At 33.0% G+C, this 26,834-nt stretch overlaps 2 protein-coding genes and 1 pseudogene across 2 annotated transcripts; 1 reads left to right on the top strand and 2 right to left on the bottom strand.

Annotated features, from left to right (window-relative positions):
* Positions 1-5,213: 5,213 nt before the first annotated feature.
* On the top strand, positions 5,214-7,303 carry LOC145572673 (small ribosomal subunit protein eS26y-like). Its single transcript, XM_081631638.1, has 5 exons — positions 5,214-5,366; positions 5,470-5,562; positions 6,049-6,133; positions 6,242-6,372; positions 7,026-7,303. Exons 1-5 carry the CDS (start codon positions 5,364-5,366, stop codon positions 7,086-7,088), a joined length of 375 nt encoding a protein of 124 aa, XP_081487764.1. The 5' UTR covers positions 5,214-5,363; the 3' UTR covers positions 7,089-7,303.
* Positions 7,304-7,697: 394 nt separating this feature from the next.
* On the bottom strand, positions 7,698-10,455 carry LOC145571402 (peroxidase A2-like; annotated as a pseudogene).
* Positions 10,456-12,078: 1,623 nt separating this feature from the next.
* Positions 12,079-25,483, bottom strand: LOC145571401 (viridiflorene synthase-like). Its single transcript, XM_081630440.1, has 7 exons — positions 25,211-25,483; positions 23,622-23,895; positions 21,460-21,820; positions 20,953-21,171; positions 19,507-19,648; positions 19,143-19,391; positions 12,079-12,399 (listed from the first exon to the last, which is right to left on the bottom strand). The coding sequence occupies exons 1-7, from the start codon at positions 25,481-25,483 to the stop codon at positions 12,079-12,081; spliced, it is 1,839 nt and encodes a 612-aa protein (XP_081486566.1).
* Between the last annotated feature and the right edge of the window lie 1,351 nt (positions 25,484-26,834).

The raw sequence follows: 26,834 nt of genomic DNA, 5'->3' as shown, positions 1-26,834 counted from the left end.
TACAAAATATTTCAAAGATTGTGAACATTACACAACACATAGCTAGTTTTTATTTATTTATCTATTTTAAAATTCATTCAACTACAAAAATGACCTTACATTAATGTATGATTGGAGGTATGCTTGCAATCTTATATGTTAATAACTTTTGATCTATCTATAATTCTATATATATTTTCAAGATGAGGATTTGCATTATGCATGATGCCCAATCTCTTAAAAAAAAAAAAAAAAAAAAAAAAACTTAATAGGAATAAAAATGATACATAGGATAAAAAAAAAACACCCCCACCGTCCGATATTATAGTTCTCGTTTTCCTATTTTAGAGACCTAAAATATTGTTCTTGTTTCTATTTTTGGATAGTAGGTAAAAATCATTATACCTTTATTTTTTTTATTTTTTTTTTTAACTTTATTCATTGTAATTCTTAAATTACCCTTAAATTTTCCACATGCTTTGTACTTTTTTCCATTTTCTCTCTCTAACTTTTGTCTATAATCATACTTTTCACCTTTTTATGAAATTCATTCACTTTCTCCTCTCTAACTTTTGTCTATAATTATACTTTTCACCTTTTTTTTTATGTACTTCATTCACTTTCTCCTCTCGTTTCTTAAATATCGGTGAAAAAAAAACTAAACAGGAACTATATAACTATATATTGGGACGGAGGGAGTACATTGATTTGTGTAAATGTGATTTTGTGTAGCATATAGGATATACAACTGTTGTACAAATCCGAAATTTATTACTCCCTTCGTTTTTAAATATTTGCTCCATTTCTCCATGTGCGGATTTTTAGGAGAAATTGGAAAAAGTAATAAAATATGGAGGTAATGGAGTAGGTGGAAGAATAAAAAATTGTAAAAAGTAAAAGTAGTGGAGAGAATTGGAGGAAAGAGAATATGAAATTAATAAAATATGATTTATGTTGGGTCCTCTAGTGGGAGAAATAAATTAAATATTGTAAAAACTTTCCAAATAAGGAAATAGAACAAGTATTTTAAAACGGTCAAAAAAAGAAAGTGGAGCAAATATTTAAAAACGGAGGGAGTAATAAATTACCTTCCGTCCCTTTTTTATAGTCCCTTATGAGCATTTTTCACGGGAATTAATAAACACAAATAAGAATAGTAAAAGTATATTGAAAAAGTAAATTGACATTGAGTATGCAAAAAAATAGAGAGAGAAAATATTAATATTAATGGTTGTTGGAAAAAGCAAATGGGGTGAACATTTTGGAACTAAAATTTGTCTATAAGGGACTATAAAAGGGGACGGAGGGAGTATCTCCTAAAAAATGGTATACTACTTGCCACTTATATTACATGATTGTCAACTTGTCAACTTCAGTATGGGCAGTTCACTTCATGTGGATGAAAATATTATGTAGTCCACAAAAAACTTTATAACCTGTGTAATGAAAAGTAGAAATTTTGAATGATATAGGATGTCACTTGCTACCTTTTTAGTGCTTCCTATAGAGGTGCAAGTGTGTTTTTGGGTCAATTTCATGCTCATCACCCATCGTGGCTTTGACATGTTTATTTGGTTGTCCAGAATCTCGGCGAAAAGGTGAGGTTTCAAAGAAGAGATAATCCCCAGCTCCGATCCGTTTCTAAAACTTTTTCTTATTTTAATATTTTTTTAATGACAAGGGACAATGATATATGGTTTTAACGCAGTAAAATACTTCTTCTTTTTTAAATTTACTTGTAATACACCACTTCGGGCCTGTTCACATTTACTTAATTTCAGTTCGGTTCAGTTCAGTTCAGCTTTAATCAGTTCAGTTCAGTTCAGTTCAGTTCAGTTCCAATCAGTTCAGTTCAGTTCAGTTCAGTTCAGCTCTTAATTTCTCTCTCACATAAAATATTCATTTCAGCTCAATTCAGTTCAGTTCAGTTCAGTTCAGTTCCAATCAGTTCAGTTCAGTTCAGTTCAGTTCCAATCAGTTCAGTTCAGTTCAGTTCAGCTCAATTCAGTAAATATGAACAGGCCCTTCGTCATGAATTTTAAGGAACATATAAGATTAGATAACGGATAAATTAATTGATATAGTTTAGCACATAATAATAAAGTGTAAAGTTCTTATATTATAATTTTATTTAAATTTTATACTACAATAGCTTAATTCGTCCATTTACCTTTTCAAATTACTTTTTTAAATAGTGTGTTAAAAAGGTATGTTGTAAATATAAGAAACAGAGGAAGTATTTGACTTATTATTTTGACTTTAGCTAAACTCTCATTACCTAAAAAAAAAAAAGTCATTGTAGTGATATAATATTATTTAATTAGGAATGAGGAGTTTATAGTCATTGCAAGAAAAGCTAAGTGTCTTTGTTACATTCTTAATTTTCTTAATAAGGGAAAATTGGTCACCATTATTATTGCTAGCTAATTAAGAAATTCAACTTTTCATCCAACATAATAGAGGCACTTGTTTACTTGGCCTCTTTCATATTAGTGGAGATTTGCTCGTGGAAGTTCTACTTAATTAATGTGATCAACTAAATTATGATTAACATTTCCATTATCGTGAAAGCTCTAGAAATTACAACTTCTTAAGTATATATGTGATACTATAAGTTCCAATTTATGACTAATGGAGTAATGGGTGTGTACTATGAATGTTTTCGTGCGTACGTGTTTGTTCATAGTGTTTTAAATGACAATTACACATACAAAAAATTCGATCAACTTCTCATATTCATTATGCTCCGTAATATTTTTCTCCTAGACGGAAATTGATTACCAAATCTCCTTCGAAATCTTAGTAATAAACTAATAATAATAAGTAGATAGAAGTTTCTACACATATAAAAATTGTATTTTTTGTTGACTTTAAAAAGGGTTTTACCTTATAACATCGAATGAAATCAAGGGTTCAATCCCTACCAATTACGATTTCAAGGAGTGGAAAAAAAAAATAAAAAACTAGGATTCTCTTATCCTTCCCTCAAATTCCCACTAGACGAAAACTACGTAGTACTCCGTATAAAACACCAAGAGGCCGGATTTATAATACAGTATCAGTAGATTCGACAAATCAAGCTTCCACCATTAGTTGTTTTTGTCGTGATCCATGATTACGTTATTAATCTTGATTAAATAAGTAATTAAAGTCTATTTTTAGAGGAATCTGCAGGAAAAAAGCCCGTACATACAGTTACATATACACTAGAGCTCTAAAGTCTAAAGAGTCACCAGCAAATAATACGATGATTAAAAGGGTTGGATCGTCTGTAAGCTCATGGAGACTATGAAGAGTCAAGTAATTAATTATTTCATGACCTCTAAATTAAGAACAATGAAGATCCACTATTTTCCCTTCCATTTTTAATATATGGAAGCTAATATAATTATTATCATATTTGAATACAGCAGGTTTTGTGTGTGGCTGGCCACACGAGATGCCCAGCTAACACACAAGTAACCCCTTTCAACCTAGCAACTCCCGATCAAACTAGTAACCCCTCCAACCTAGTAACCCCTAACCAACTTAGTAACCCCTCCAACCTAGTAACCCTTTGTAGCAGCTACCACCTTCGCACCTGACCACCCACTCCTCCACCGCACTTGACCACCTCACCTTCCTCACAACCCGCATCAGTCTCAGGCCATCTGACCACCGCACCTTCCTCACAACCCGCGTCAAACTCAGGCCACTAGACCACCGCAACAACCTCCTATCTCACACATCTCACCTACGTTGAAATTCACCACAAAGAAACGAACAAAGACGAAGACGGCGATAGTCACCAGTTCAACCGCGAAAACTTGTTCAATCGGAATGAGTTGATGAATTTGTACCTGAATCTCTTGAAATTTGGGGGAAATGTTAGGGTTTGGAGCTTCGAAATTTGGTTGCAATTCCTCATAATCTCTCATTCAAATATGCAATTCACCACAAAGTAGATGAAGACGACGTCGGAGGCGAAGGTCGATTTGGCTGATTTTGTCGGCAAAGACGAAGACGACGACGGAGGAGGTCTGGGTTGGTTTGGAGCTATGAGGAGAAAATGGAAGAGAGGAGAGGAGAGGAGAGGAGAGAGAGAAATTTTTAAAAAATTAAAAAAAAAATTATGGCTAGTGCGGCCAGCTACATATAAAACTTTGTGATTTGAATAACTAGCCACACTTTAATAATTAAAGATACCGTGATATAAATGGTTTTAGATTTAAATCAATTAAGTGTAGTACTATTACACCAAGTACATGTGTTTAGTGGACGGGCTAGTATCCAAGATCTTAAATTGAATTCTGTCTAATATAATTTCCCCACATGACAATCTATACATCTCATACCTAAGCATACAATACAATTTTGCTCAAACATTATAATCATCTTTACAATAGTTATATAGCTATTCCAATTCATCATCATCAATTATTCAATCTTAGTAATGTAACTAGTACTCCGTATGATATATATACTTTCACGATTAAATGAAAATATAATCAAGGAAGACATGATATGGTACGTGTACGTGTTCGATTCAATTTATATTTTGCCTTTGCCCTATGAAAAAATGTTGAAGCATTTTCACATATTTCAGCTCACCTATAGGTAAATCGGACAAGTTAACTCATTTCCACCATGTCAACTTGATTTGGGTATTGTTGTTGAGTCAATCAAATTAAGTTCGCATCTAATTCTAATCATATACAAACTACTGTTCATTCATATGTTTACGAAAACAACTACAAAGTACAAATCTTAGTCTTACAATTTTCAAACGAGGTTAATATATATAAACCTTAGTCTTACAAATTTCAATTGAGGTTCCCACAAGTCATGTTAATTTTGTCAGATTTACCTATTTCTTATGAGTAGGGAAGTACATAAGTCCAAAACTGTATTGGACCGGGATCAGAATCTCTATTTTTTAAGGATTGGTGACCGAACCAAAATTGTCTTGTCCGATTTTAGCCTAGATCTAAAAAATAGGTCTGGTCTGATTTTGGACCGAACAGACAAGACATGAAACTAGAAATCCTCTATTTTAAGAATCGGGGACCGCACCTGAATCTACGGAACCGATCCGGTCTAGTTCAAACAAGTTCGGTTCAGGTCAGGTTTTAGGTCCGGGTCTAGAAGTGAACACCCCTATACCGAAACCATAAATACAAAATCTAGTCCAATTTTTACCACTACTCTCACAAATATACAAAACTGGGCTTAATAGGCCCAGCCCAAAACATTCGTAACCAAAACTCCAAAATCCAATCTACCCCTTCATCTTTAAACACAACCTCTTTCCATTTTCCTTCTTCATTCAAAAACCCTAAAAATAAAATTTCTCAGCCGTTGAGTTTTCAGATCGCCATAGTTAGGGTTTTGAAGCTTTCATCGTCATGGTTCGTCATTTTTTCGTTTTCTCTCTCCTATTTTTTCTGTTAATTTTAATCGTTGTTTGTATTTTCATTGATTTCTTTCTCTATTGTTTTTTCTGTGTTTCAGACGTTCAAGAGGAGAAATGGAGGTCGCAACAAACACGGCCGTGGTCATGTCAATTTCATTCGCTGCTCCAATTGCGGCAAATGCTGCCCTAAGGTCTTCTTCTTTTATAATTTCACTAATTTTGTTCTTAATTTTGATGTTAATTATACTACTTTTAGTTAATTTTTTTTTGTATAAAAGCTCTCCAATTTTATGTGTTTTTATATAATGCTGAGATTTAGTTCGATATTGTGATTTTTGAGCTGATTTATTTATTGAAATTTTGGCTTGTTTGATCCAAAGATTATATTTTTTGAGCATGTTAATTTAATTTTATTCATGTTTATAAGTTGCATTAGTTACGAAACTGTTTCGATTTCATTGATAATATTTTGAGATTATATAATGATTATATGGACATCGTGAACTAGTTAAGGAATTGTTGATTTTAGTTTTTACATTCTTGCCGATGTACGATTCATGTTAGCAGACCCCAAATCATTTTGGGGACTAAGGCTTTGTTGTTGTATCGCAAAGTTGAGTTATGGTCATGATTTTGAGTTAATGTCTTTTTGGAATTCTGTTTTTTTGTTGTTAAAGGACAAGGCAATCAAGAGATTCCTCGTGAGGAACATTGTGGAGCAAGCTGCAGTTAGGGATGTCCAGGAAGCCTGTGTTTATGATGGTAATATTTTTGTGTCGACGTTCTTGTGTGCCGGTTTTTCATCTTTTTGCCAGTTCTTTCCCTTTCTGAGGAATGGACTAAATGTGAATTTTGATGTATGTATTTTAGGTTACACTCTTCCTAAGCTCTACACCAAGATGCAATACTGTGTCTCCTGTGCCATTCACTCACATGTTGTCAGAGTTCGATCACGTGAGAAGAGAAGAGTCCGTGAGCCACCACAACGTTACAGACGCAAGGTATTGTCTATAGTCTTGACTCAGTAGTTAACCCTGAATAGTTTAGTCACTGCAAACTGCTTGAATCTTGTTTATGAACTGAATTGTTCTAGACTACATGACCCTATTCTGAAATTCCTTCCTATGTCTTACATGTTCAGTCATATTTTGCTCTCTGCATGTAAGATATGGCTGTTCTTATTTGACTGTATTAATCAAGTCCTGAACCATCACATTCTCTTCTTTAGGCTGTATTGCTTGTGTTGATCTGGCTGTTAGAATTTAGATAAATAGGTTTAATGCTTCCTTGCTTTCCTAGTGCAGTCACAGTCCAATTTTGTACGAGTATTGTTTTAGGAGTTAGGAGGGTTGATATGTTTGTGTAACTTATCAGTTTGTTATATTGGTCTTATCCGCCTATCTGATAGGGTGCTGGGCAATTGTAGAAACAGGATGGATTATCTGTTTTAATCTGTTCTTTAATAAACACGCCGTAGCTGGTGAACTCCTGTTTTATTACTGTATAATGTGAACTGATATAACTTGACACCTCATTCCCCTGCGGTCTGCCGCCAAAGTCTTTTGGTGGTGTTTGCCCATGTCTTTTTTAATGGTAGTAGTTTTGTAGGATTTGGAAGATCATTAAATAACATATGTTTCTTTTCATTGATCAGGAGGATACACCTAAGCCTGGTCAAGCACCAGCTCGCCCTGGTGCACCACCTGCTAGAACTTGAGCAATGTTTGTCTCCTGAGGTCTTGTGTGAACATTTGATTCTAGAAATTCATGTCTAATGCTTTCAGCTGACAGATTTGCAATGATTTCAGCAGTACGTTACTCGTTTTGTTGTTAGTTTTAAACTAGTTCCCGGTTTTGGGCTTTTTTTGTACTTCTGAAAGACTAATTTTCATTCATAATTTTTGCTGGCTCTTTGGCCTATTTTGTTTATCATTCCTTATTAGAAACTTACATCAAATATAGAGGCCTATTGGCGTATTGCAGTGCAGTAGTCTTTGAAAACAATGCCTATCTTCGACAAATACAGGGGCTTAAAGTGTTAATGTGAAATTCATAATTGAAACTTTAAGCTATCAATTATCAGAAATGACCTCAATTAATTATTGTCTACTCTTCAGAGAATATATAGTTATACAATATGAACGTATAATACTTGTGCATAAGTACATTTATTCGGCTATTCCTTGACGCAGTGATAAAATGATAATTCATATTAGCAAGGCTGTTAGGGATAGTGGCGCTCTCCTAATTCGATGCTTTAAGCTCTAATGTAATAACCCGCCTAATTTGGCCTCTTATAAGATTTCCAAAATTTTCAGGTTATCTTCTAATTAGCATTATTAACCCTCCTGCAATTTTACCCTATTTCTCCATTGTTCCCAGTCAAGGGGTTGATATTGCCCATCTTGATCATCGAGCAGATGAATTGATCGAAGAACATGCTTTGGTTACGACAATAATTATTGACAAGATCTGTAGTGGTGGGAGATCGAGAAGTTGAATATAAATCTTGATCTGTGATTAGGAGGCCTCCATTACTCCGAAGATTGACGAAATAGCTATTGTCAAATGTTCTGGGGCTTCCAAGATCAAGCTCTGTCTCAGGATCCATTTCTCCAGTTTGGGGGCAAGTTTCTTGCAACTTCGCCCTAAACCTGGGCTTCCAGGAGGAACTGAATTATATAGCCGAGGTTTCATTATCGAGCAGTGAACACGTCCAATCGTATGAGGTACCTACACTCTCAATAGTCAATACTCGTTAATGACGTTACAGAAAAATGCTGATACATAATTCAGACCAGAATATAGATTTGGTGCAAGTGTGCAACAAGCGACACGGCCTCTTATAAGATATGTGTAAGACGATGAGAAAATTTCTATGTATAACAAATAGCAAAAGGGGTAAGTCATAAAATTTACACAAATTATAGGTCTGGTCCAGCAACAAAGACTTGTACGCTATGATCCTTGACAGAAGGCTAATTGTTAGTTGAGACAAACACTACAAGAGGAGGGGGGGTGAATTGTATGTGACTACTTTTGCGGAATATAAAACAAAATGTAAAGAAATTTGCAATACACACAGAATTTACGAGGAAACCTTTCAGAGCCCAACTGGAAGTAAAACCTTAGCCCTCTAAGGGATTTCTAAAATCAAACCAACTCACTATAATAGGACAAACACACAAATTACAACCTATTATACTCAGACCTTTACTCACAAGTTCCAGACTGAACTTGCTACACGGTAGGACCCTATCCTACCTAACCTAAGTCCCTAACTTAGATTCACTCGTACTCCCTGAACACTCTAACACTCAGCTTCAACCTTGAAGCCTACAACATTGTATGCAAAGATATAAATCACACACCCAAGAACCCAACCAATACAAATAATTGACTTCTAGTATATGAAAGGTAAGCTATGCATGAAACCCGAAACTAATATGACAAAGTATTGACTTGGCAAGCTTACACAATAAAGCACACTTCGAATTCTTCATGCACAAACTCACAGAAAATTATGAAATGAGATTTCTACAATTTATACAAGACTTGCTCGTATAGAAAGTAGGGTTTTCAAAAGATAAATATGTTATTTTACCAAAATCTCAAAACATGGTTTTAATGTAAATTTTTTAGAAGAAAATCTTTTTAGAAAAATTTATCAAAGATAAATCATCAAAATCATCTTTTGATAATTTGTTTTTAAGAAATAAATCGTTTTAGAAAATCTTTTCTTAAAAACTTGTCTTTTTAAAGTTTCCTATTTAATCTTGCCAAGCTCTTTTGTCACGTTTCTAATAAGTCTCACGTGTAAACTTAACAAACGTATTTACAGCAAATCTATAAGATAAAACCTTAACAAAACTAAATTGTGTTCGTCAATATATTGTATTCCAGGATACTTGGGCTTCACTTAGTCTAGGACTGAGTTCCTGCTGTCACTTCACTTCCAGTTCTCAATTGGAGCTTCGCAGGCCAAGTTCTTGTGAAACTTGCTGTCTTCAACGCAGGCCAAGTTGAGCTTCTCAATCTTGCTGTCTTCAAGTTCCTGTTAAGGAACTCAGTTAGTTCCAGATTGGAACTCTTCTCCTATCTTGTTTAACTTTCCTTGAGATCTCTTCGAGTCTTCATACTTAGGTTACTCTTCCACTTTCAAAGTCTAATTCACCTGTTCTAATAACAATACTCAAAAAAATCTTATTAATTGAAGTTTGCTACTTTGTATTCATCATCATCAAAACCTTTAAGCTTCAACACTAATAATGCAACAAGGTCAGTGAGATCGAGGCCTTTCTTGAAGAATTTGGAGGCAACATTGTTCAAGTTAACATAGGCAAAAGGAACATCTACGTCGGCTTTTGCTGGAAATGCCGCAGTACCATCCTTCCTTCCTAACATCACAGTCCATGAAGGTCCTCCTGACTGCAAGAGTGATTTTAATGATGTAGTAAGATCAACAATTTAACAAAAAGTACATAACACAAGTACTTTATAAGTTAAAGTTGATTATCATTCGTAGATACAGCTGATATATGCAATTTTATACCAAGGAAACCGAAGTCTCAGCTGCTAGAGTCACGATATCAGCACAAGACACAACACCAGGACAAGAAGCCTCGACAGCAGACTTGATTTTGTCTGGAACTTCGTAGCCTCTTGCAAACTTCAATCCTGGCGAATCTTTCTCCATTTTTGTGGTGGGACTATTGTCCAACAAATTTGATGCATCACATCCTTACACACCAACAACATTCCATTCAGTGTTATAATCTATGTTTGGAAATATACCATACACTGATTGCGACCCAAATCTCGGGAAAAATGCAATATAAGTGCATGAATATGCATACATTTACAAAGCAATCATGGTAGTGTTGTCGAATGAGGGCAGCTGCGATGTCAGAATCGGATAACATAGCCTCTTGTACCACATTTCGAAAGATAGATTAAACGTTCGGGCATGAAGTAGCATAATAATCCGGCCTTAGTAGAGCAAATGAAGACGGTATGGTAAGCAACATTAACAACACCAACATATTGGTAGCATCAACAATTGTTATGGAATTGAATGATCTCATTTTTGTTTGCCTATGTCTTAGACATTTTTGGGGCCCTGAGCAAAAATTTAAATAGGGGCCCTGACCCTAAACTACAAAGTGTAATTAATACGTAATTTAGCAACAAAACATTTTACCCCTGATTATTGGATTAATAATTTGAATTATTTGATTATTATTTTTTTACCATCGCGTATTAATTAAAATTTTGATGGCATCACAAAATTTGAAACGAGAGAGAAGAGGGCAATAATATAATCCTTCTATTTCATAATAATCGCAACACTAACACATACATATGTCAATGCACAAATTTAACTATTAATATTATTAAGAAGTATAAAATGTAAATATAATGAATATATATAAGTTAATCCAAAAATATTTTACATGACAACATACGTTTTTTATATATTGGTAAAAAGTATTAGCATGGTTATGGACTTATGGGTATAATTAGTGATAATAATTAAACTAAATATGTCTCATATATTTCTAGTATTTAAAAAAAAAAAAATCAAGAATCAGGTCACTTCATTATTGGAATTTCAATTGAAGCAGGGCCGTCGCTCATTGTGCTCCCCCTAATAGACGGCCCTGCTTCAATTGAAATTCCAATAATGAAGTGACCTGATTCTTGATTTTTTTTTTTTTTTTAAATACTAGAAATATATGAGAAATATTTGGTTTAATTATTATCACTAATTATACCCATAAGTCCATAACCATGCTAATACTTTTTACCAATATATAAAAAACGTATGTTGTCATGTAAAATATTTTTGGATTAACTTATATATATTCATTATATTTACATTTTATACTTCTTAATAATATTAATAGTTAAATTTGTGCATTGACATATGTATGTGTTAGTGTTGCGATTATTATGAAATAGAAAGATTATATTATTGCCCTCTTCTCTCTCTCGTTTCAAATTTTGTGATGCCATCAAAATTATAATTAATACGCGATGGTAAAAAAATAATAATCAAATAATTCAAATTATTAATCTAATAATCAGGGGTAAAATGTTTTGTTGCTAAATTACGTATTAATTACACTTTGTAGTTTAGGGTCAGGGGCCCCTATTTAAATTTTTGCTCAGGGCCCCAAAAATGTCTAAGACGGCACTGTAAATATGTTTTAGAATCATTGATTAATGAACTTTAACACTATGTTTAAATAGAGAGAAATAGAGGAAAAAGAAGAAATCAAAGAAGGAAGGATGCATAATTTTTTGTTGGAGAGTTTTGAAAGGAAAATGGAAGTTCACTTTCGATCTCCTTCCCTTCATCTCCCTTTCCCTTAGCATCGTAAGAGTTACGAGAAGTTGGGGTGAAAACTTATGACTTACATGGTAGCCAAAACTTGAAAAATGAACTGTATCATCTCAAAGACTAAATAAAAGGGAAACTGTAACAAATTTTCATCACCAAAGGTCATCACTCCTCACAAGTAATAATGAAATTAGTACATAATCATAACACTTAATAATACTCCCTCTCACTCTTATTTATTGCCTCAATTTCATTTTTAGTCTATCCCTTTTGTTTTGTCTTATTCTATTTTAAAACATATGGGACCATACCTTTACTCTCACAATCACCCCCATTGACCACAAATCCAATTCGAACTAATTCATCATATTGGATATGCCATTGAATGGTACGTTGAGACGATATCTTGTTTGATTGTGGATTTAACAAAAGTGAAGCCATCTCCGAACCTGTAGAAAGCCTCTACTGCACGAGTTAAATTAAGTATTCGATCATAGACAGGCTTGGACAAGTGATCATAGTCGTTAGGGCATGGGTTGATGAGCAACCCTTCATTAACGAGATCCTTCCATGCATCATCAATAATTTTCTGGAATATTTGTAACACTTGTTCCTTACTCATGTTATAATCCTTCATGTAACATTCCACACTTGTCGCTAGGCGCACACCTCTAGCAAGCTCTGCCTATTATGTAAGAGTACATGTTAAAGGGAACCAAAGTCAGCAACGTATGAAGAAACATATAGAAGAAATTCCATCAATACTCTATGCTAGCTGCAGCTTTGTGTAATGACAGTGCACCAAAAAAAATGGCAAAAATGACCTAAATTTGCGTCAAATTGACAAATTATACCTTATAAAATTTTATTTTGAAATTAACTACTTTAAGGTATATACAGTTTGTGTTGTTACTTGTTAGCACTACATTGAAATGGAAATCATCCAATTTTCCGTTATTGGCGCCCATTTCCTTAAAAAGAAAATCATTCAATTTGACAATTAATTAATTTGCCGTTGGAGTTGCTTTAAAATAATCAATCACAAAAAATCCTAAAAAGAACATGAGATAGTACATTCTCTTATTATCTATAAATTTGCTATATAAATGAAAAACATTACCATGCATGCTCTTTTATCATAAAGTCGTATATATTAACACAAGCTTGTGTTCTTTGATGGATATTATTGTGAAAATAGTATAGTACAGTAGAGGAGGATGTACCATGCAATCATGCATGGTACACCTGAAAGTACATTACATAAAAATAAAAGAATATTGGGATAAATTTAATGTTCTTTTATTTGTATGTAATGTTCTTTTATTTTATATGTAATGTTATCTTTCAGAAAACGTACTTTATATATGTTCGTTTGTAATGTATAATAAATTATTATAAAATTAATAAAAAAAAAAAGCATTGAGATAAATTTAATGTTATTTTATTTATATGTAATGTTTTTTATTTTATATGTAATGTATTTTTTCAGAAAACATGATGTACTCTATGTTCGTTTTTCATGTATAATAAATTATTATAACTACAATTTTTTTATATGCCCATTATTATATAAATTGAAAGAATATATTTATATGTAATGTTTTTTATTTAATATGTAATGTATTTTTTCAGAAAACATGATGTACTCTATGTTCGTTTTTTATGTATAATTAATTATTATAAGGAAATTTTGTGAAAAACTACCTATTATAGTCCAGAATTTGCGAGAAACTACCTATTAAAAAAATGTTGTAATTGACTATCTAATTTTTGAAAAATGTTGTAATTTACTACCTTAGGCCGGAATATGAAGTTTGACCAAAATTGTCCAACGTTGAATTGGACACGTTGATTTGGGAAAGAAAGGGGTCATTAAGTGTCACGTGATGGTCACATGACCAAGTCAACACCTGAGAAATTTGGTATCACTTCATATTCCGGCCTAAGGTAGTAAATTACAACATTTTTCAAAATTAGGTAGTTAATTACAACATTTCTTTTAATAGGTAGTTTCTCGCAAATTCTGGACTATAATAGGTAGTTTTTCACAAAATTTCCTTATTATAACTACAATTTTTTTATATGCCCATTATTATATAAATTCAAAGAATATATTTATATGTAATGTTCTTTTTCAATAAATATGACGTACTCTATGTTCGTTTGTAATGTATAATAAATTATTACAATTACGATTTTTTTTATATGCCCATTATTATATAAATTCAAAGAATATATTTATATGTAATGTTCTTATATTTATAAGAAATATTTTTTTATTTATATGTAATGTTCTTTTATTTATAAGTTATGTTCTTTTATTTATACTTAATGTTCTTTCAGGTGTACCATGCGCATGGTACTAGGGGTGTGAAAAAAAACCGTAACCATTTACCATAACAATTAACCGGTATAACCGACAAATTTAATAGGTTAATTAACCAAATCCTTAAAATTAAACATTTACGATTAACCGAACCGTTAAATTTAGCGGTCAATGCTTAAGGTACGGTTACGGTTACAAATCGTTAAGATTAAAAAAAAATATTTTTATTTACTTTTTTGTGAAAAAATATACTCCCTCTGTGTTTTAATAAGTGTTACACTTACTAAATGCAGCCGTGTTTAAATAAGTGTTACACTTGCTTTTTTTAGCAAAAAACTACATTTTAATATTATATCTCTCTTATCTCATGGTCCCCACCTAAACCTACTTTTTTTTTTTTTTTTTTTTTTTTTTTTTTTTCTCTCTCTCTTCTCTCACATTCATTACTTTTCAATAAACTATTAACTCTACTATATTTCTTTTACAATTTTTTAATACTCTAACTACCCCACTTACCTCTTATTTTATTTAAGTCAATTAAGTTGTCTAAAACTATATGACGGTCAAAGTGTAACACTTATTAAAACACGAAGGGAGTATATAATTATGTAAGTTTCTTCTAAAAGAATTTTTATCGGATTATATCCAACTAATTGAAACTTATTTTATTGTTTATATTAAGTATGTACTAGGCTTGGAACTATTAGAAGAGCAAAAAAGTATTGATTTAAAATTTAATAATGGTTCGTGGTTATCTAGTAACCGTACCGTTAAGGAATGGTTAATCGTTGCGATTAACCGTTCCTTAAGATACGGTAACAGTTCTTAATTTTTAGTAAACAATCTAACGGTTAGACGCACCGTTAAGGCTTAATGTGAACAAGCCCTGCATGGTACACCCATCTGTACGAATTACAGATTGACTGCATTGACAATATTGCTCACTTTACACTCTTATCCATAGTGGCGGATCCAGAGGGTACACAGAGGTACAACTGTACCCCATTCTCCAAAGGGAAAAAAAACACTGCTTATCAAAGAGACCAGTTTTTACAATTAGGGGGTCTCTTAGGTTCTGCTAAGTTGAAAATTGAAATGCCGGCATTTAGTAACGCACTAGCGCGTGTCCGCTGCTATACAATCCAAAATGAAAGAGACCAGTTGTTGTAAATAACCGGTCTCTTAAGTGTTCTTTATTTTTACATTCGTCTTGGAATCATTTTTTTTTTTTTTTTTTGAAACTTGTCTATGGGATCCTAATATCCATCCTATATGCTAGTGGTTGTCAGAATTTTCTTTTTACTTTGTAATTTATTTCCAATAACACTTATATAGAATATACTTCATATTTCTTAAAAAAAAAAAAAAACCTTCATATGAGGTATTATTAGTAGTGCTGTCAAATTTCAAACCGAAACCGTTTAACTGCCCGAAACCGACCGACCCAAATGAGAACCGAACCGATTAAAAACCGATTTTTTTGAAACCGAAAACCGACCCGAACCGTATTTTAGTAAACCCGAAACCGAATCGACCCGAATAATGTTAAACCGTATAAGAACCGAACCCGTTAACAAACCGAACCAAATATAAACCGAACTGAAAGAAAACCGAACCGAAAAAGAACCGAACTGTATCTAACCCGAAACCGATTCCAACCCGAAACCGTTTAAACTGGCAAAAAAACCGTTTACACCGAACCGTTAGCAAACTGCTACCCGTTTGCACCGAACCATTTAAAAACCGAACTGAATGTAAACCGAACTGGTTATAAACCGAACCGTTTATGAACCTAACCGCTTCTAAATCGAACCGTTTACAAACTTTTTTATATAATTAAATGGATTTTTTTTTTGACGGGAATATAGTTAAATGGATTAAATATTAGAATATTTTTTTTAAAATAGCAAGGCAAATCATTCATTAAGGTCTTAAGGTTAATCAGTGTTCACAAACAAGAGCAAAACAAGCCTCAGGTAGGGCGTAGGGGTGTTCAAATCCGGGTACCCGCTTTTTCGAGTAGTTCAAAAGTCGGCCCATGTCCCGACCCGAGAAAATCAGGTACATGGGGTACCCGATTTTATTAAATCCATTCTACCGAGATTATAATTAATTAAAACAAAATTATAAAAATAATACTAACAGGCAGACCAGCAACAATTACAAAGCCATATAATCCAAAAATCCAAAAAAATGAAGGATCTTGTAATATTTTATCATAGGAAAACCACATTAACAATTAATAATGAACATCTTCCTTAAAACTCATAGCTAAACTGGACCCATCTCAAACCATGAAAACATCTAAATTAACACTACAACTTGCAGTCATCGTCATGTGCTTGTTTGCGGCGAGATCTTGTACTCGCGCAGTCACCGGCTTGCCGTTGCGGTAGGATATCCGTCGGACGTCATTTGACTATGTGAGAAAGGGAATGAGGGATGATTGTGGTCGACGGCAAAACTATAATGATTTTGGGGGTTTCAAAACTAGAAGAAATCAAGAAATTCGCTTGTCTGTCAAAGAATACACAAGAAATGAAGTAGAATTAGAGATAGGAGAGAGAGAGAGAGGAACAGCAAGAGAGGGAGAGAGAGAGAGAGAGAGAGGAACGGCGGAGAGAGAGAGAGGGGAAGATTGATAAGTGATAACTCTAATTCCTAATTGGGTTTCAAAAGGGTTTCATGTAAATCTAACCATTGATTTTTTAATCTATGGTTGAGAGTGGTGATCCGTGTGTGTTGTGGGAGAAAGAATCTAACCATTGATTTTTTAATCTATGGTTGAGAGTGGGGATCCGTGTGTGTTTGTGTGTTGTACATTCATCTACAAAAATATTATTCCCTCAATTCTTTAGTATTTTTTTTGCCCCATTTGATCGGGATCAGTGCCCAAGACACGTATTAAAACATCTACTGGTATATCTTTATTTTCATACACGTAAAAATTATAAAAACGTTATATTAATAAAATGTATAAATAGATAAATTTATAAAGATCACTAATGAGTCTATAACTTTGTACTAATACATACGAATAACGATGATACGAATATTTAACTATGAGATGGTTAGATGCCATGTGTTAATAATGTGTACATATGATCGGTTGAACTAATCAATATTACCTTGTTAATTAGTCATTAGTGTTTTCTTTCATTATACAAATCAAAGCACTTTGTAATATCTTCATAATTTCATGAAAATATATAATGATAAATGAGTCATAATTATCAGTCTTGTTGACTAATCAAGTATCGAATTACCAAATTGCAAATTTTCATTTCACAAGAAGTCAAGAACTCATCAAATCATGATTATGATACTATGCGTAGTATATAAATGATTAAATAAGAAGCATATAATAACCTAATTGTAAAACAATAATACATTAATACACTAACTCTTATAATCTACTTCGTAATAAACTAGTAAAATCAGTATGACTAAACTTGAAACAGAACATAGTATGTATTTATAAAATCAATGAGAATTTGTTTATAATATGATGCCTAAATAAGAAATGATTCGCGACTTGCCGACTTTATATAAAACTTGTGAACGCAAAAGGTTAGCAAGTACTATCAAATTTCAAACCAAAACCAATTAACTACCCGAATCCAAACAACTCGATAAACAATTTATTTTTTGAAACCGAAAACCGACCCGAACCGTAATTTAGTAAACTTGAAATGGAACCGATAAGAATAACGTTAAAGTGGTTAAACCATCAAAGAACCGAACCAGTTATAAACTGAACCGAAAAAAAACCGAACCAATTAAAAACTGAACCGAAAAAGATTCGAACCAGTTATAAACTGAACCAAAGAAGAACCGAACTGTTTCTGACCCGAAACCGTTTCCAACCCGAAACTGTTTGAACCTGGATAAAAACCGTTTACACCGCACCGTTAACAAACCGCAACCCGCCTGCACCGAACCGTTTACTACCCGGACTGTTTACAACCCGAACCGAATTAAAACCGCTTAAGAATAAACCGAAACCGAATCGAACTGATAACTATTTAAACCGAACCAAAACCGACCCGTGAGACAATTAAACCGATTCCAAACCGACCCGATTAACTACCGAACCGATTTCAAACCGAACCGAAACCGAACTGTCAAACCGTTTTGACAGTGCTAATTATTAGTTATAAAATTTACTAGATGAAGCCCGTGCGATGCACGAATCGTTTATATTTTTTTTTAAAAAAATATATTTTATATTTATGTTTACATTTGTTACTCCGTATTTTATTAGTTGTCTGTAATATGTCATTTTTTTTTAAAATATTAGTTAAAATTCCTAATCTCATAAGATAATATTTCGTATTTAATTAATGTAACCATTAAAACCTCATTGGTCAATTATGCTTATGCGACACTTTAACTAATCTTAGGTGGCATAATCCTATTGTAGCGTTTTAAAAATATTTATCATATGTGGCCTAATAATTTTTTAAAAATAAAAATCCTATGTAACATATCATTTATTCGTATTTTCTTTTTTTAAATATTAGATAAAATTCCTAATCTCATAAGATAATATTTCGTATTTAATTAATGTAACCATTAAAATCTCATTGGTCAATTATGCTTACGTGGCACTTTAACTAATCTTAGGTGGCATAATCCTATTGTAACGTTTTAAAAATATTAATCCTATGTGGCGCTCTAATAATTTTTTAAAAATAAAAATCCTACGTGGCGCTCTAAAATCTCGGGAAAAAAACTCCCCTTTATATATATATATATTAGATTGTATTACGTATCCTATAAGCGTATATATCATTGATTATACTAAATTAAATTATATATTACAATAAAAAAAATCTATAGTCATTAACTTATAATTATAATTGGGCTAATCTAAAACTTAATAAAAGTGTCACCTATAATTTATATCATTGGTGATTATATGTTTTTGTTCAATTGTGTACACGATTTAGGGGAGATTAAATACATGCAATGATTAATAAGAGTGGAATTATAACTAATTGAAATTCTAGTTTCTCAATTTTTTTTTTTTTTTAGCAAACCTAATTCCGTACCCCCATACCTAAATTCCTGGATCCGATTGCGATGAATTGATGCCTTACCTCGCCGGTTGCCATGTCATCCATGACTCGGGCAATGTTTGAGGAAGCTATGGTGGCCTTGTTATATTGCAGTAACTGTATATATGGTTTCGCTTCTGTGACCTCTTCCATACCCATCAAGGAAAGAGTACCGAGTATTTGTATAGCGGACGTATTTCTCCCGTTAAACATGTATTCCTCAAATGTTGGCTCATGTCTTGATTTGATCCATTTGATCTCTGTGTAGTAGTTTCTTATCAATCTTTGCACCTGAATTGCGGTACATATATACAATATAAAGGTTGAGAGCTTTATGAACAAAAAAAAATAGGGTCAAAGGATTCTTAATAATGATAGACAAAAATAAGGCATTGCATTATATTACTTGTTCTCTTGTGAAAAAAATCACAAATGGCTTTCCGATGCTAGTCATCTCCTTGGCAACATCGTCTAAAGTATTGATGACAAACTCGTACATGTTTTTCATATAATCTTGTGGAAACTTCTCCATTGAATTCAAGTCCCACCTGTATATATAGGTAGAGCTGTCAATTCGGATAAATGGGTCGGGTTTAAATAGGGTAAGTGTGGGTCGGGTCAATTCTGGTTAATGTTGTAGCCTATGCGGTCGGGTTTGGGTTGGGTCATGCTTGAGTCGGGTCACGTCGGGTCATACATCTTATCGGGTTTGGATCGGGTTTAGGTCGGGTCAATAACAGGTCGGGTTACATTCGAGTCATGTGAATAATAGGTCGGGTTCAACAGGTTAAAATGATTTAGGGTCATTCTCGGGTTCGAGTCGGGTTCGGTTCAAGTCAATAATTGCGAGTTATAATAAGGTCGGGTCATACTCGGGTTTGAGTCGGGTTCAGTTCAAGTCAAAAATATGCTGGTTATAATCAGGTCGGGTCATTTTTAAGTCGAGTCATTCTCAGGTTCAAGTCGGGTTTGGTTCATGTCAAATTGCGGGTTGCAATTAAGTCGGATCATGTTCGGGTTCAAGTCTCAAATATTGGATTAATATATTCTAATAATTAGATATAATTAGTCTATGTAAGGAGTCGTATGTTTAAACTATTGACTATTGAACTTAATTATCATAATAACTCCTTTACACAAGCACACAACTACACAAGTGACGACGTAACTATATAATTATACTTTGATCAATATTAATAAGGTGGTCTAAATTGAATTTAAGGTGATTTGAAATCGGATCAAGTCAATAACAGATTAGGTTGAGTTTGAAATGGGTCAGGAAAAGTTCAGGTTGAATTTGGGTCGGGTGAATAACATGTCGTGTTGATTTTGGGTCGGGTTAGTAACAGATCGAGATGCATTTCGGGTCGGGTAAATTCAGTTCGGGTTAGTAACAGGTCGGGTTAAATTTGGGTCGGTTAAGTAACAAGTCGGGTTAAATTCGAGTCGAGTTAATAACAGGTCGGGTTACATTCGGGTTAGAACAGATTTGGGTCAATTTCGGTTCAGGTCGGGTTCGATTCAAGTCAATAATTTACGGGTTTTATTCAGGTCGGATCATCTCCAGGTCGGTTCATGTTCGGGTTCGGGTCTCAAATACTCGGGTTAACTCGAGTCTAGGGTTGGTTTCAGTTTGGGTCATATCGGGTTTGGGTCACCATTTTTCTGGGTTCAAACAGGTTGGTTAATAATCAGGTTTAAAAAAAAAAAAACAAAAACTTCACTCAAATTTGACATGCATAGATTTTAAACACAATGTGCACAATTGAGATATAATTTTCATTCCTACTTTAGATCGAAATATATTGTATTCATCTCGATCATACATGAAGTGTAGACATAAAGTACGTACCTTTCGAATGCATCGGTGAGACACCCGAGCTCCTCAAAAGTTCCATATGCATCATATGTGTCATCTATTACTCCGAGAAGAACATAAAATTTGGCGAATAATATTCTAGCAAAAGAATATTGAGGTTCATAATACACAATAGTTGACATGTAGTGAGATTCAACATATCTCTGCCTTTTATAAGGAAATTTTCTTGCTAAATCTAAGTTTGTACACCACCTGTGAAATAGGCAAAATCATCAAAATAATTAGACTTTAAGGCAATTCAGATTATAGCCTTAATTGCCTTTTACCTTTTTTTTTTTTTTTTTTTTTTTTAATTTTTTTTTGAAGAAAAATTGTCTTTTCCTTTTGTTAGAGTCATTAGTAATAATGCATTAATGATTAATAGAATAACATACTACGTGTATTAGTGTATATACTGTACTAATATAGATTTTTTTTTCTTTCTAGAATGTTATATTAATTAATTAAGTGGTCGTATGTAAAGATGGATTAGCTACTAACTCCTTGATTTGGCTCAACTCTTGGCAATGTAACAACTGCAACCGATTGAATTCAAGCTTTGCGAGTTGAAGAAGCTTTTCATCGCGATACTCAAAATCTTGCTCGTAAATGTTGATGAATCGTCGTGATTGCAACCTTTGATTTCCACGGTGCAAGGGCTGCTTCAATGCGAGGCGAGCTTGCTCAGAGAATGTTGAAATGGAGTTAAGAAAATCGGTAGTGAAAGTAAGGGCTTCCTCAAGAATGTGTTCATCATGTATCCTTAAATGGGCAGCCTCATACAAGCTTAACATGCCCCTTTCATCGCTCCTTAGTGATTCTTTAAACTTGCCTTTATTATTTGTAAATTTGTAGAATACATCTGCATTTGTGTTGCAATTCTTTTAGTTGGATGATACTTTATTTGCTCATTAAATATAAAAAAAAAAAATTAAAAAAAGAAAAAAAAAATACTCTACACGACTACACTCATATAAATTTATTTCTAAATACTGCATGCAAGCAAACTACAATCATTTAATTTTTTGAATGGAAAATTTGTTACAATGACCTTTTATATTATATCCTCTATTTTATGAGAAAGGACCTTTTAAAAAAAGGTGGCAAAAAGGGACCAAAAATGGGTTTTTATTTGTGAGGAGGGACCTATGCCCGGAAAGTGAACGTTGACCGCCACGAAATGGCAGCCACCACCTTGCTCTTCCATGAAACCCCCTCCCACCCCTTTCACGGCATCCGCCCCCTTTCCCCTCCCGGAAATTAAACCCCCTCCCCCACCCCTTTCACGGCAGCCTCTCTTCCTCACCCATTCATGGCAGCTCCAGCCACCTTCATTTCTCGAACTCGACAACCCCTTCCTCTAACCCCACCGCCCAACAACCCCTTCCCTTAACCTCCGATTTGAACCCCACCTCCCGTACCCCCTTCTCGTCTAACACCGCAGCACCCCTAACCTTTTTCGAAAGTGGGTTTCTCGGTTTGAGGGTGATTTTGAGGTTTTAGGGTGGTTTTTGATGGGTTGAATGTGCGGTTTTGTGGGTTGGGGGATTTTGAGTGTTGGTGGTAGTGCTGATGACTATCTTTCATGTGGGGGGGGGGGGGGGGGAGGGGGAGGAGGGGTTTCCAGGAGGGGGTGGTTGCCATGAAAAGACTAAGGGAGGGGCTTCGTGGAAGAGTGAGGTGGTGGCTGCCATTTTGTGGTGGTCAACGTCGGATTTCTTTGGGCAACACTCACTTTTCGAGCAAATGTCCCTCCTCACAAATAAAAATCCATTTTTGTCCTTTTTTACCACCTTTTTTTTAAAAGCTCCTTTCTCACAAAATAGTGGATATAAAAGGTATTTTGTGACAAATCACACTTATTAAATTGTAATGTATAAATTAAATATATATTTCTTCAATTTAATCAATTTGATGGTTTTTTTTTTTTTTTGTTTTGGGGGGGGGGGGGGGGGGGAGGGGGGCACCATACTCAAGTTCAATTAAATCAATATATAACTACCACCTATTATTAGTTCATTACGTATCGTCTCACCCATGTAGGTATATATATATCACAAGCCATAGATAATTCGATTTTAATTTGGCTGAAAGGTAAAAATAACACAAGAATTGAACTAATAAGAAAGCTAATAATCCGTAAATGTTTATGACATGATATGAAAAATGACACAAGAACTGAACTAATAAGAAAGCTAATAATCTGTAAATGCTTATGACATGATATGAAAAATGACACATGAATGACCTGATAATACGTGACTTGATCTAATAATAAAGGTAATAACTCAATAATTATCCTAATCCCGACCTTATTTGAATATTGAATTTGGTCAACTCAACTCAAATTCAATATCATCCAACCTCGAAAAAGATTTGAATTAGAATTTACCCAATACTTAATTGTCCAAATCAACCCCATCATTTAACACAGTGTACAGTGCTCATTTTTCATGGCAATTTATTTTATTGTTGCTACTCGTAGATTGTAATTTTTTTCTATTTTTTTTTTAGAATCTAGATTGTAATTTTTTTTAACAATGGTGCATTGGTTAAATATACTATGTCTATAATATAATCCAATTCTAACAAGCACAGACGAAAAAAACTGCAAATATTAAACTCGGGAAGAAGTAGTAAAAAAAAAAAAAAGGCAAACATACCATAAGGCATATTATATCCATGTTGCCTGAAAATTCGAAAAAACAACGCTGTATCAGATAAATCATAGTCCATATCAAAATTATTTTTCTTAAATTGTGTATAAAACTTGTCTAATAATTCTTTAATTTCATTCTCAAAGTAATAAGGAAACCCTAAACGTTCCACAACATCAATCAAACGCATCTCCTGACGCAGATTGGTTGAATTATCCATCATCATTAACCGCACTTCATCCTTCAGTGGCTTGATTTCTTTTGCATATTCATCCATACTCTTTTAAAAAAAAAATAGAAAAAAGAAAAAAAAAATCGTTAGAATCACATCAATTTGTAAATAATCTTTAAAAATATTATAATAAAAATAATACCTCCATTTCATATTATGTGTAACAAAGGTATTGACAAAAAGCAAATTTGTTTGTAAGTGTTAAATGAAAAGAGAAATACTTCGGGGTTTTTCTATACAGTAACTCTCTTGCTTTTACTTTTCTACGTTGTGTCCCTCCATATATCACTTTTCACATTACAACCCGCATGTACATTTAGGTTCCATACAGTAACCTTGTCTTTATCTTGTCGTTAACAATTCTATTACTGGGGCCACCCACACTCCACTTATTAATTTTTTATCGATTTATTGTTAGAAAATGTTCTGATAAAGGTTTTGAGGGCTATTTTGGCACTTAAAGATTCAAATTGAGCTCACATTTGGCAAAAAAAAAATATATATATAAATATCTCGTTTTGTGTATGAAAAATATAAACATGCAAATTGAGACATTTTTTAGTACGCAAAACGAGGCATTTATATATTTTTTGTCAAATCTAAGCTCAATTTGGTCCCTAAAGGATCAAAATAGCCCCCAAAACCTTTAACGGAATATTTTTAAACATGCAAATCTATAAAAAAAAAAGTATTAATAAGTGAAGAGTGGGCCTCACTAATGAAACTTATTAACAGCGAGACAAAGGCAACAATATGGAACCTAAATGTACCTACGGGTTACAGCGTAGAAAGTGCTATATGGAGGAGCACAATATAGAAAAGTGAAACCAAGAGGGTTAATGTGTTGAAAATGTGATGACGAGGAGAGAGATAGAGAAATCACAACTTAAAAAGAAAATGAAACATTTGTTACACATAATGTTTAGAAATCATTTTTAGTACATGTTGTACATAATATAAACAAATTTTTTTTTTTTTTTTTTGACAGGAACAGAATTAGTATATTAATTGAATATTAGTAAATTACCTATTGACACAGAACAATTAGGACCTAAAATAACTTATCAATCATGTTAAGAATTCAAATGAAAAGATTATAACAGTACTTTTTTAGCATGTAATAATGATATTTAATTAGATACTCAAAAATATGTATATCGTGGAGACTAGAGAGTACTTAATTGTTGCAATTAATCTAGGACACTGAGAGAGTAATACCGATAAGTGTTCTTAAAAAATTACCCATATTAATTACTCAGTTACTTTTATTCTTAAAAAATAACCTATATTACTCAGTTACTTTTTTTCTTAAAAAGTTACCCATATTACTCAATTACTTATACAGTAAAAAGTTAAGTAATACCGATAAGTGTTCAAGAGTGAAGTTGTCGAAACGGTCACCCCATATGTCCGGGGGGAAATGAGCAAGAGGTCTATGCCTATCTGCCTCTTCTTGAGAAGATGTTGCTCCATTCGACGTGTTGGTAGAGGAGTAAGAACGTTGTCGTCGGTAATCACATTTGGCCACAAAAGTCTGGTATTTTAGTAAGGGAGCACCATAGCATTGAGGGGCGGCGAGGGGTGTCGCACACTGGTATGAGCACGGCGGTGTGAGTAGTGCAAGAGGGAATGACATGGCTATGAAAATTACTGAAACTAAGGAGTGAAGTTGCTCTAGAACGAAGCTAAGATAGAGAATATTTATGAACTATTAATTGAACAATAAATATGGACATTAAAGTACATAATTAATACGTAATATCCAGTGCCCATAAGGGGTTTTAATTTGAACCGCTTTTCATTTGCGTTTTTCTGCTAGTGTAAGAGATAGGTGTAAAAGGCTGGATAATTTTAAAAAATGATTTTTAAAAATTAGATTATTCAAAGAAAATAGAAAAAAAGAATGGATTATTTGAAGTATAAGTATATATATATATATATATATATATATATATATATATATATATATATATATATATATATATATATATATATATATATATATATATATATATATATGAGGGGCTAAATATAAGTATTAATAAATATACTCTTAAAAATTATAGTATAAAATTAGGAATTTATGACAAAAACACCCGTTAATCTGTTAGTGTTTATATATTTTTTTATTTCCTAACTTTATACGATTTTTTAGTATATATTTAATGCTTATATGTAGTGTTAAGGACTATGTATAGCATTTTCCGAAATTAGTTTTTCATATGAAAATGTTAAAAACAATAGATTATTATGATCGGATTATTTAGAATTTATAGAATTATCGCATTCCTGCCTACAATAATTATGACAACATGAATCATGAATGTGAAATGATTATTTTAATCTGTCAATGTCAAAAATTGATCAAAGCACGGATAAATACAATAATTTGTCAATGCATGCATGACTGACATATTGTTACATACTCATAGAGTCATAGTGAGCATCTTCTAGATATCAATGGCTCCACGTCAAGATTTGTTCACCATGACTCAAGTTTAAAATAAGACCTCACTTGTCTGTCAAAAAAAAAAAAAAAAAAAAAAAAAGACCTCATCTAACTTTACCAAACACAACTCTGACATCCAGATTAGCACCTCTAACCCTCTAAATATTACTTTATAAGTTCACTAGTTTTGTGCCCGGACGACGCCCGAATTGTTCACAAAAGTTTAATTAGGATAAACTTTTTGACTTGAATGTTCATTAATACGGTCATGGTATGATATATAGACATACGACATCCTATTGCTTATTTATAAAATAATGCACTTTTTGTAGTTTTGTTTGTAAATAGATATCTGTGTTATTATTGACTTGAAAATATTGTTATTGAATTTAAATTATTTTTACTACATTGAAAGTATTTTTACCAAACCATGCAAAATTTTTACGGATTAAAACTTATTTTTACCGATTCTCTATTATTTAGTCTAAATTAAATATATATTATAAATGAATCTTATTATTTTAAAGAAATTTTGGAA

This window comes from Chenopodium album, chromosome 12 (assembly GCF_948465745.1).
Source record: "Chenopodium album chromosome 12, dcCheAlbu1.1, whole genome shotgun sequence".
NCBI lineage: Eukaryota > Viridiplantae > Streptophyta > Magnoliopsida > Caryophyllales > Amaranthaceae > Chenopodium > Chenopodium album.
This window is presented reverse-complemented; position numbering and strand designations above follow the sequence as displayed.

Coding starts and splice junctions, on each gene's coding strand:
- LOC145572673 (XM_081631638.1), top strand. Junction 5,563..6,048: donor GCGGCAAATGCTGCCCTAAG/GTCTTCTTCTTT, acceptor TTGTTGTTAAAG/GACAAGGCAATCAAGAGATT. Junction 6,373..7,025: donor CACAACGTTACAGACGCAAG/GTATTGTCTATA, acceptor TTCATTGATCAG/GAGGATACACCTAAGCCTGG.
- LOC145571401 (XM_081630440.1), bottom strand. CDS start 25,483: ATGTCATTCCCTCTTGCACTACTCACACCGCCGTGCTCATACCAGTGT. Junction 19,649..20,952: donor CTCACCGATGCATTCGAAAG/GTACGTACTTTA, acceptor CTATATATACAG/GTGGGACTTGAATTCAATGG. Junction 19,392..19,506: donor TTTTTTTCACAAGAGAACAA/GTAATATAATGC, acceptor ACCGCAATTCAG/GTGCAAAGATTGATAAGAAA.